The 11,592-nt window shown below is 41.0% G+C and overlaps 1 protein-coding gene across 1 annotated transcript in view; it reads left to right on the forward strand.

Annotated features, from left to right (window-relative positions):
* Positions 1-10,025, forward strand: part of LOC134383153 (cytochrome P450 4X1-like) — a 48,732-nt gene extending 38,707 nt beyond the window's left edge. Inside the window, exons 9-12 of the mRNA XM_063103980.1 lie at positions 6,022-6,155; positions 7,259-7,323; positions 8,740-8,822; positions 9,322-10,025. Of these exons, the coding sequence (XP_062960050.1) occupies positions 6,022-6,155; positions 7,259-7,323; positions 8,740-8,822; positions 9,322-9,496 (457 nt within the window). The 3' untranslated portion in view covers positions 9,497-10,025. The remainder of the gene's footprint in view (positions 1-6,021; positions 6,156-7,258; positions 7,324-8,739; positions 8,823-9,321) is intronic.
* Positions 10,026-11,592: the final 1,567 nt, after the last annotated feature.

Here is an 11,592-nt window from a genome sequence, read left to right on the forward strand (position 1 = left end):
TTTTCCAGGCCAGTGTTGTACATTGCCAGTGGCTTTACAGTTCTGGGGTCCTGGCAGAAGCACCACTGCATTGGCTTGACTAGACATTTCCATGGTGGGGGCTCTCTGTGGGGCTCCAACCCCACTTTCCTGCATAGCATTACTCTAGTAGATGGCCTCTGCAGTGGCTCTGCCCCTGAGGCTGGTCTCTGCCTGGACCCCAGGCTTTTCCATACATCTTCTGGAATCTGGGTGGAGGTGGCTGCACCTTCACTGCTCTCACGTCCTGCTGGCCTGCAGACTTAACAAGACATGGACGCCACTGAAGTTTCAGGTTTCTATTCTCCAGAGCTGCTGCATGAATCATGCTTGGGGCTGCTTGAGGCAGGGCTGCTCCAGCCAGAGAGGCTGGGATGCAGGAAGCAGGTTCCCAAGGGCAGCTATGCCTCAGGTCTGTCCTCCTGGACAACTCAGTCCTTCTAGGCTTCAGGGTCTGTGATGGGAGGAGCACCCTTCCAGACTTCTGAAATGCCTTCAGGGCTTTTCTCCCATTGTCTTGTCTATTAGCATCAGGCTGCTTCACTGCCAAGCTAATGTCTTTAGCAACCAGTTTATCTGCTTCATTCTTGCATTTTTCTCCTGCTCTCTGCTTCTCTAACACATGGCCCGGTTGCAAATTTTCCAAATCTTTACTCTCTGCTTCCCTTTTAAATTCCGGCTTTACATTATGCCTTTGCTGCCATAACTCAGCATAGGCTGTTAGAAGTAACCATTCAGCTTCCTTAATGCTTTGCTGCTTAGAAATTTCTTCCACCAAATATTCTGGTTCACAGCTCTTAAGTGCCACCTTCTACAAAGTCCAAGGGCTTAGACACAATGCAGCCAAGTTCCTTGCTATGGTGTAGCAAAGGCGATCTTTTGTCCAATTCCCAATAAGTTCCTCATTTCTATCTGAGACATCATCAGCATGGCCTTTACTGTCCAGGTTTCTATCAACATTCTGGTCACAATTATTTAGCCATTTAACTCTAAAATGTTCCAAACAATCTCTCATCTTTTTGTCTTCTTTTAAGTCCTCCAAACTCCTCCAGCCTTTGCCCATTACCCAGTTCCAAAGCTGCTCCCACATTTTCAGGTATCTGTATGGCAACACCTCATTCCTTGGTACCAATTTTCTGTATTAGTCTGTTTGTGTTGCTATAACAGAATACTTGAGACTGGGTAATTTATAAAGAACAGAGGTTTATTTGGCTTACAATTCTGGGACAGCTACATTGGGCATGGGCCTCAGGCTTCTTCTACTCATGGTGGAAAGTGGCAGGAAGCCAGTGGGTCCAAGCAGATCACATGGCAAGAGAAAGCAAGAGAGAGAGAGAGAGGAGGTGCCAGGGTTTTTTAAACAACCAGCTCTCATGGGAACTAATAGAGCGAGATCTCACTCAGGACCCCCACCCCAAAGGAGAGCATTAATCCATTCATGAGGGATCCGCCCCCATGGCTCAAACAGCTTCCAATGCTGTTATATTGGGGATCACATTTCCACATGAGTTTTGGGGAACAACACATCCAAACACTACCAACTACATTATTAGGGTATTCTGAACTTGACTATTTATTTAGCTTTACCAGTGAGTTTTTACATGTATATATTTTCATGTTGTTAGTTAGCATCCTTTTGTTTCAACTTAGAGGATTCCCATTAGCATTTCTTTTAAAGCAGGTCTAGTTGTGATGAACACCCTCAACTTTTGTTTGTCTGAGATTTTCTTTGTCTCTTCTTAATTTCTGAAAGGTAGCTTTGCTAGGTATTACGTCCTTAGTTGTAACGTTTTTTTCTAGTAGTTTGAATGTATCATGTCATTCCCTCCTGGCTTGTAAGATTTCTGTTGAGAAGTCCACTGATAGCCTTATGGGTGTTCCTTTGTATGTGAGGAGTTTCTTTTCTCTTGTTATTTTCAAGATCCTCTCTTTGTCTTTGACTTTCAATAATTTGATTTAACGTGCCTCAGTTTATTTTTCTTTGTGTTGATCTTACTTGGAGTCCTTTGAGCTTTATGAATATGGATTTCTATTTCTCTCCCAATACTTAAGACACTCTCAGCTAAAATTTCTTTAAATAGGCTTTCTGCCCCTTTCTCTCTTTCTAGTTCTTTAGAAAGCCCAGAATTTGTATATTTTTGTCATGCAATGACAGGGGTATTTTGTATACTGTGTTGTATGGCAAATTTGTCATTGTGCAAGCATTACAGAGTATGCTTACATAAACCTAGATTGTACATCCTACTACACACCTAAGCTGCACGGTAAAGCCTATTGCTCTGACCACCATTGTATACGTGCTCAGTGGTTGACCAAAATATTGTTTGTAGAACATGACTGTATTTGTACATTTGATGATGTCCCTTAGGTCTCTTATGCTTTCCTTAGTCTTTTTCCATTATGTTCCTCTAATTTTCCAATTTCACATGATCTGTCCTCAAGTTCCTTGATTCTTTCTTCTGCATGATCATATCTGCTGTTTAAGCTCTCCATTGAATTTTTTGGTTCTATCATTGTATTCTTCAGCTCTAGGATTTCTGTGTAGTTCTGTTTAATGGTTTTTACTTCTTTATTAAACTTTTTATTTTGCTTATACATTGTTTTCCTAATTTCATTTAGTTGTCTGTATTTTCTTACATCTCCTTAAGCTTCTTTGAGATGATACTTTGAAGTCTTTTTCAGGCAATTTGTAGATCTCTATTTTTGGAGGGTTGGTTGCAAGTGTTTTACTAGTTTGCTTTGGTGATGTCTTGTTTGCCTAATTCTTCAATATTTATGTAGACTTGAGTTGGTGTCTGTCTATTTGAAGGAGCAAATATCTCTTCAAATCTTTACAGACTGGTTTTGTCAGGTTAAGGCTTTCTTCTGTGAGGTTCTCAGGCTGATGGAATTGCCTTCAGGATCACAGTCAAATAGAGGTGGAGCTGGGTGATGTGGCCTCTGCTGGGTCCCCAGTAGGTTCCATTGTTGATGAATCTGTTACCAGAGGCTGTAGCAGAGGTGGATCCTGTCTTATCCCTTGGTGAACTGGACTGTCTCTAGGACCTTGGTCCATAGGGCTGGTGCTGGGATGATGGTCCACTTCAGGGTCTGCAGGTGATAAAACTGTTACCAGGTGCATAAATGGGTGTTGCTTCCTCTGGGTCCCTAGGAGGGCTACCAATGTATCACTGGATGGGTCCCTCAGCAGGCAGCACTATCCTAGTTCTTGGCTGAAACTGAGTCTTAGGGATGTTTCAGGGTCTATACCTGAGATTTCAGGCTTGTCTCTTGGATATATTTTATATACCTGGCATATTTCCCTGTGGGTCCCTGAGAAGTCAGGCTACAGTTTGGAGGGGATGGAGCTGGATTTAAGGTTGTTTCAAGTTCTACAGTGGAACCAAGGTTAATGGGTCAGCCTGCAGGGTAAGGTGTGTCTCCTTCCAGTTTCTTGTGTGGGCAGGACTGCTCTCTAGCCACAGCTGAGAAGGGCTGGATCAGCTTTTCAGGGCCATTTCAGGATCTGCTGTGGGACTGAACTCAGCAAGACTGCCCTGGGGATGCAGACATGCATATCTCCCTGCAGGTACCTGGACAAGCAGAACTGCTCTGATATCACAGCTGAGATGAGCTAAGGGTCAAGATTCAGGGCTGTTTCAGGATCATCTGTGGGACCAAATTTGGCAAACCTGTTTTGTTATCAAGATAGGCCTGTCTGAGCAGGTCTTGTGTGAGCAGGACTGATTTCAGACCACAGCTGAGAGGGAATGGAGCTACACAGCGGGTCATTTCCAGGTCCACACCTGAGACTGATACAGATAGGACTGTCTCTTGAGGCACTAGTGTGTATGACTTCTTGGCCTCTTGGCCAATAGTTTTGGTGGTAGGACCAGGTCCAAACAGGGCTGTAGCCAAGCCTGCATGGGGACGGCCATTTCTGGGTTGGAGCTGGGACCACAGTTGTTGAGCCTGCCACCTGGGTGCAGGTCTGCACTCTTAAAACCACCTTTCTAGGTTCTCAGCTCCGCCTGGGTTTCACACACTCCTACCTGAATTCCAAGGCTTTCACAAAGGCACTTTTGTCTGTGGATGACTATACAACTATTGTAACTGTGGGGGGATTAAAGTGGGGGACCTCTTATTCTCCCATGTTACTGAGTATTCCTTTTATATTCATTCATGGACTTGGAAACACTGTATACCACCTCCCAGCATGAATTAACTATTTCACCCCAGATTAGGGTGCATATAGATACAATTCAGATATTGATTTTTCTTGCTTTCACTTGGCCTAAATGTGAAAACAATAAAGAAGTCTTTGCCAGGTGAGAAAACAAAGTCCAGAGTGTTTGTTAACTATCTTTTATCTTAACAAGAGTAATAGCAATAATATTATAGAGAATAAGATGTTTTTACTCTATAATACATAAATATAGTTACATTTAATGAAATTTGGAGGTGGTGTTCTGAGAATTTGTAATTCTTCTAGACAGGTAATACAACCACACTGCAAAGAGCAATTTCTGGGAAAGCTGGAAAGTTGCTCACCTTTGTTTGGCTCCTTGTCAGCCCATTTCTGCATTCAGTTAAAATTCCTCTTTGTTTTGAACCACAGTTGAGATGGATAAAATTTTTTTTCTTAATTATGCAAAGTTCCAGGCAAGCAAAACTGCCCTGGAACTTTTTTACACTGAGCTTAAGGAGGAGAGAATTAAAAATTAAAATTTCATGTTATTGAATGGCCAAAGCCTGCATTCAAAATAACTAATCAGAAAAACAAATAGAAATACAGTAAAGCAAATGAACTAAATATATGCAGGCCTCTTATTGAACCATTCTGACTAATTAGGACACAAATAAAAAACCAGCTTTATTCTTCTCCTACTGACCCCTCAAACTTGCTCTGTGTGGCAAGTTCTTTTCATTTCTGAGACAAAATCCTGAGTGGGTCTCATAGAGTTCCCATTCACTTAAATCACAAGAACAGTCACATGTCAGGAATTACACTGTCTGGCTCAGTGTAATAATGAAACCTTCATTATTAAATACTTATCCACTTGGAGCGTCTCCCTCCATCCCAGCTTGGTACTTCTTTGGGTCTGAAAGCCAAAAGTGGCTGATTCTTACTGACCAGCCTTTCCCATATGCAGTAGCTGCTGTTTCTGGTTCTTCTAGAAATGGTTCCAAGAGAAGAGGATAAGGAGAAAGGAGCTGGTACTACTCTGATTGTGCCCAAAAGGTTTGGTGGATGTTCGGTGCTTCCCTTTCTCTCAAGGGATGCATCTGTGGGTTTCATGGAGACTGCATAACTAGACTGTTCGAATGGTAATTCACAGGACAAGGAAATTCTTGTCCTTAGGCAGAGTCTTTTTCAAGCTGATCCCAGAGCCTTCCTTCTTGTCAGTTCATTGGTCTACAGGACACACTTGCACATCCTTGTCTTGCTCCTGCTGCTCTCTCCTGCCTCTGTCTGTTCTGAGTCACAGCCTCTCATGTCAGTCTTGTGCTCCCCAGACTCCAGGGAGCATGCGTCAGGTCATCTAAGTGATCTTCTTGAAGTTTCTCTTTGTTTAAAATGAGGGAGCACCCTTCTCCATTCTCCATAGCACTACAGTATTCTGACAATTCTCCGTACAGTACTTTTTTTCTCAAAATTCTTAAGTCTCATCTCTTCAGTTCTTAGCCATTCCTTATACATTCTTGCTGTATATGATGAGCTAAGTGTTGCAAAACTGGTTTTCAGAAACCTCCTTAGCAAATCCTTCACTGGTAGTTTAGCATCTGACTTTACATGAGGATATTTGGCACCTGTTTGATTTTCTGCCTCTAGGACCTCTACTGATCCCAAGGCAGAAAGAAAGAGTCCCATTATATAACATTCTATTACATAAACTAATGGTATTTTTCCTCAGCTTTAAACTGAGGGTGACATTTACCAGGAACAAACATCAAACAAAGAAAAAATCAATGTATACAAACTTGATATGTTGAGTCCTTTCCCTCTCTCCCTCTTACTCACAGGGACCAGCTGGGTGAGATGTCATACACCACAATGTGCATCAAGGAGTCGTTACGAATGATTCCTCCAATCCCATCCGTTTCCAGAGAACTCAACAAGCCCCTTACCTTTCCAGATGGACGCTCCTTGCCTGCAGGTCTTTACATTCTTTTCCTAAGCAGCTCTTAGAGATTGGGGGATCCTGGGTACTACAGTGACAAGGATTTGGGGTTTCTTAGCTCTCAGAGAAGTCAAAAGAGAATCTTAAGGTCATTTGACTTGGGGTTGGGCACCTATTAAGAAGATAAGGCCTTGATCAGATGTGAGTTTCAGTGGCTTTCCCAAAGGCCCATAGCCAGTTGCTGCAAAGCTAAGCCCAGAACCCATGCCTTTGGAATCCCAACCTAGTGTTTTTTCCATTATAAGACATTGTTTCTAAGATAACCTTTGGCTGAACTTGAGAGTGTATTAGTCTGTTTCTGTTGCTTACAACAGAAATAATTGAAACTGGATAATTTGTAAAGAAACAATATTTATTGCTTACAGTTTCAGAGGTTGAATAGTCCAAAGTCCAAAGAACATATCTGGTGAGAGCTTGTAGGTGGGTGCTGACTCTCTAAAGAGATGCAGGGTGTCACATGGCAGAATGGCTGAGCAAAAGAGGTTCTCCCACACTGTCCTGTTAAATGCATCAGAACCCCTCCCATTGCTCCATGAAAGGATCAATCAATGGATACAGCCCTCACTATATAATCTCCTCTTCAAGACCCCATCTCTCAATGACCAAAATAGGATTTTCCACCATCTTAACATTGTCACAGTGGGGATTAAGTTTCTAATACATAAAACTTTGGGGGACACAATTTAATCCATAGTGAAGACCCAGGTGAAACCTCATGGGGGATGAACACCATTACCTTTATCTGGGAGACTGAGGGGGGTCTTTGGCCTCCTCATCATAATATGACCCTTATAAGTGTGTAACAGTTTATTTTTACATAGATCCTTCAAAACACAGTATGTCATTTTTACCTCTTGGAACATGATCTTAACAGACACTTATATGGTGATTTACAGTTTGCAAAGTGCTTTAAACTATTTCAGTGTCATAAACCCACTGGTGGAACCCCAATATGCAAATAAGGTTAACTGACATGAGCAGAGCTGGAACTCATGCAGAGGTCTTGCTGAAAACCAGTATAACAGTAGCCCACATATAGATCTTTTTCCAAAATCTTTTTTATTTCCCTCCATTTTCAGGAATAACCATTGTTCTCAGTATTTGGGGCCTTCACCACAACCCTGCTGTCTGGAAAAACCCAAAGGTATGATTCTCATACACATAAATACACATACAGAACTAATCCTGTGTAGTCCACTTTTTGGTAGCTAACCATGGAAGTGATTATACAGTTAAAGCAAATGGCACAAAGCAGATAAAAACAAACATAAAAATTTTTAAAAAGTAAAGCTTTTCCACTAAAGGAAAATTATCCTCTTTCCCTATTTCTGTGTTATCTTTAATTTGAATAAACAAATTGACATAATGCCATGCAATCTGCTCTAAATTGCCACCATATGTACTTCAGTCATTCACTTATCAAGCTCTACTGGGCACTTACCTAGATATCTGCAAGACTGTTGACTGTCAATAGAGTAATTTGGGCAACTCAAATTCTCTTTTGCTGCATATAACAATCAGGATCCTAGAAGGAAATTGATGATGCACTCAAGTTGAGTAATTTATTTTCTTTGTAAGGGAACTATTTACAAAGGTATGGGCAGGTTTTAGGAAAAGCAAAATGGAGAAATACATGTAAGAAATGCTTATCATTTCTAGTCCTGATGGGACACGAGAGAGAGTTATAGAGTGCGGAGAGAAAGAGCTTTGGGGAAAAGGCCATCAGCCAGCAGACATGGTAGAGCATGCAGCCAACCTGAGGAGCCCAGGGAATAAATACCCTGAACTCTCTCTTCCCACGCTCCAGATCTCCTGGCTTTTATTGTCGAAACCCAAAGAAAACCATGTGGTTCAGCTTCTTGATCCCAGGATAGAGTAGGAAAAACGGGAGAGAGGATTTGGACAGGCAAAAAAGATGTGAAGCAATCCTGAGTTCCTTGTTTCAGTGTTTTCAAAACACTCACAACACGTACTGGTGCTTTCTTTTGCATATGCCACTAGAGTTTAAGATCTATTACATGTAAAGGAGAAGATGGACTACATGTCTTGGTAACAACTGACCACATAATCAATTTGGCTTGACTTCTAAGTGAGTGCACTCCAAAGTGAAAATAATACTGCTTGCATTTTTGCTTTCCCCTTACTTAGTTTGGGTAGAAGACAAGTCAATTGGGAGGCCAGACAAGGTCTGCAGGTCTAGAATTGCACTGTCCAGTGCAGTAGCATTAACCATATGTGCCTCTTAAGCACTTGAAATGTGGCTGTGGAATTCAGATGTGCTGTAAGTGTACAATACACACTGGAATTTGGAGACATAATACCAAAAATGTGAAGTATTTCCTTAATAATTATTTTTATTGATTACATGTTGGAATGATTTTATTTTTGGTTAAATAAATTCTATTCTTAAAATTAATTACACATTTTAAAAATGTGGCTACCAGATATTTTAAATTACATGTGTGGTTCACATTAAATTTCTATTGACTTGTGCTAAGTAGCAGCTTAAGAAATGTGTTAATGTTTGGGGAATGGTGGTGAGGTTGTCCTCTTATTTCAGGTCTTTGACCCTTTGAGGTTCTCTCCGGAGAATTCTGATCAGAGACACCCCCATGCCTTCTTACCATTCTCAGCTGGACCAAGGTGAGGACAATTTACAGTTGTTGGAAATACACAAAAAAGTTTACTTGGGAATAGCTTACTCCTCTAGCTCCTCAGCTCTGCAAATTCCTCCATGGAACTCATCTCACCTGGCCATGGTGCCTATTTGAGCCCCTAAAGTGTCAGTTAGTTCCAGAAAGGACAACCCATTCTCCATCACATTCTATACAGCTGTGCCTCAGAAAGCTATCCCATGATGTAAGCTGTTCCTCATAGGCTCAGTGCAGCCTGCCCCAGTGCAGGAGAGACAATTGTGTAACTCCAACTGCCACCTTGTAATAGGGAAGGCATCACATGGTGCCTCCCAGCTTACATTCTTGCAGGAAGCAAAGTCAGTCTAGTGTCCATAAGCTTCAATGACATTTAGTGTAAAAATGTTGCTCTAATGTGTACTTCAGACTTGTTATTCTAGTATCTTATTAAAGAGTCAGAAAAAACATCACCTCTTCAAGTGTCACTGTCTCTCCCTTGGTATCTGCAGGAACTGCATCGGGCAGCAGTTTGCCATGCTTGAGTTAAAGGTGGCCATTGCCTTGATTCTGCTGCGCTTCAAAGTGTCTCCAGACCCCACCAGGCCACCCGTCTTCTCAAACCATATTGTCCTCAAACCCAAGAATGGGGTCTATTTGCACCTGAAGAAACTCCCTGAATGTTAGATCCCAGCATACAGTAATTAAATATATTTTGTTTTTAAGTTAGATTTACACTAAAGGATCAAGCAAATGGAGAGAAATCAAAGTGTGGTGGGAGGGTTGGAGTTAGATGGGATGGGGGTCTCTGAGGAACTGCACGGTATCCAAAAACATTTCTAGGTAACTTGGGGTGTCATCGATGTAATTCTGTTTCTGTATGATTCTGGAGGATTTTCAGATCTTTTCGATTGGATCCTGAGTACTATGAATGTTGTATACTGAGGGTTTTGCTAGGTAACTTTCATTTATTTTCTGTAGCTCTTAAAAATAGCTTTCAGATTTACACAAGTAATAGGTGAATGTACGCTTACTGTAAAAAGTTTCCAACACTAGAAAAGCATGTAGTATAAAATTTTTAAGTCTCACTCTGTGGCCCACACCCCATGCCCTGACCAATCCTACTGCTTTTCCTAAAAACAAAACAGTGTGGTGTGCACTCCTTCAGACTTTCTTCTATACATTTCATATGTACGTATGTATATGTATATTCTTATGGGTGGGATGATATTTATATTGTTCCTGCTTTTTTCACTTAATAAAAATCCATCTCATTCCTTATCATGACTCCATGGTATTCAGTAATATAGATGTACTCTAATTTGTGTAACTATCATTTTTTATTGGATATTTCAGGTGTTTGTAATTTTTAAAATATGCTTATTGGCCATTTATGTTTACCTTTGTTTTGTCCTTTGTGACTGTCTGTACATCATCTATATTTGTTTTTCTATGGAGTTGTCTTTTTCTTATTGATTCATATGAGTTCTTAATATATTGTGAATAATAATTCTTTTTATAATTTATTTTTTATCATATATACATGTGGGGTACAACAGTGATTTTCAAAAATTGTGTAGAATGTGTGGTGGTTAGATCAGTATAGTTAGCTTATTCATCATTACAATATGCAATCACTCTTGGTGTTTGTTGACCCGTTCCTCATTAGCCCCCCATCCTCGTGATCATAGCTTTTCTTTGTAATTTTCTTCTATTCTTTTACTTTTTTAAAAAACTGTATTTATGGTGTCTTTAACCATAGAGAACTTTTAAGATATATGAACTTTTCTTCATGGTTTCTGGGTCTTGAGTCTTGGATAAGAAAGCCTTCACTTGGAATATAACAAAGATATTCTACATATTTTCCTGGTGCCAATCACTCTTGTGGAACCTCAACAGGAATTTCTCAATGATTTCCAGATTCATCACTTATTTGAGCCTAATCAGAAATTTAGACTTGTTTTGAAGTGCAGGGCAGGCCTTTGAAGGGCTTTCACCGGAGGTGGGACATGAGGTGAACTACATTTTTAGAAAGCTTTGCATCTGTTAGATGGAGAATGAATAGATTAGAGGGGGCAAGAGTGGAAGCAGGAAGAACAGTTAGGAAGCTATTGCAATATTGCCGATAAGAGATGATGGTGGCTTGCCAAGGGTGGTGGCAGTGGAGATGAAGGAAATGGATGTGAGACAGATTTCGGTAGCATTTGGTAGAGTAGATAAGACATTACTAGGGAAGGGAGGAAATCCAAGATTTATGGAGACTGACCAAAGCTACCCCATCCAACCATAGGAACGTGTTTGATACTGCCCGTGACCAGTGTGATCTCACCACATGTCCATCAACACTTTGCTGGACATTTTGATTACAGTGAAGTCCTGTGGTAAAAGCTGTGTAAGCACCTGAGGCTTCCGATAAGGAGAGGCTTAGCATGAGGAAGGAGATGGCTTGTGATGCCAAGAATCCTCTTAACCAGGTAGAAGATCCAGCACCTTGGTGTTTAACTAAACTCATATCGTAAGGGTTTATGAAGAGATAAAGAGGATTTAGCCATCAAAGGTAGTGGCACCAAATGCCCCATATAAAACTATCTGGCAGGGTTCAAATTTCTCTGACACAGTTCCTACTTTCCTGTTGTCTTCTCTGTGTCCATGTGCACCATTGGGGAAGATCACCAACTAGCTGGGGACAGCTTCCCCTGCCCCACTAGTTTAATTAATAACCTATCACTGGTGCTTTAGTGCTGATTAAGGCTAAATGGGAGTCCACCAAATTATAGTGGCTA

Source organism: Cynocephalus volans, chromosome 8 (assembly GCF_027409185.1).
Source record: "Cynocephalus volans isolate mCynVol1 chromosome 8, mCynVol1.pri, whole genome shotgun sequence".
Taxonomy (NCBI): domain Eukaryota; kingdom Metazoa; phylum Chordata; class Mammalia; order Dermoptera; family Cynocephalidae; genus Cynocephalus; species Cynocephalus volans.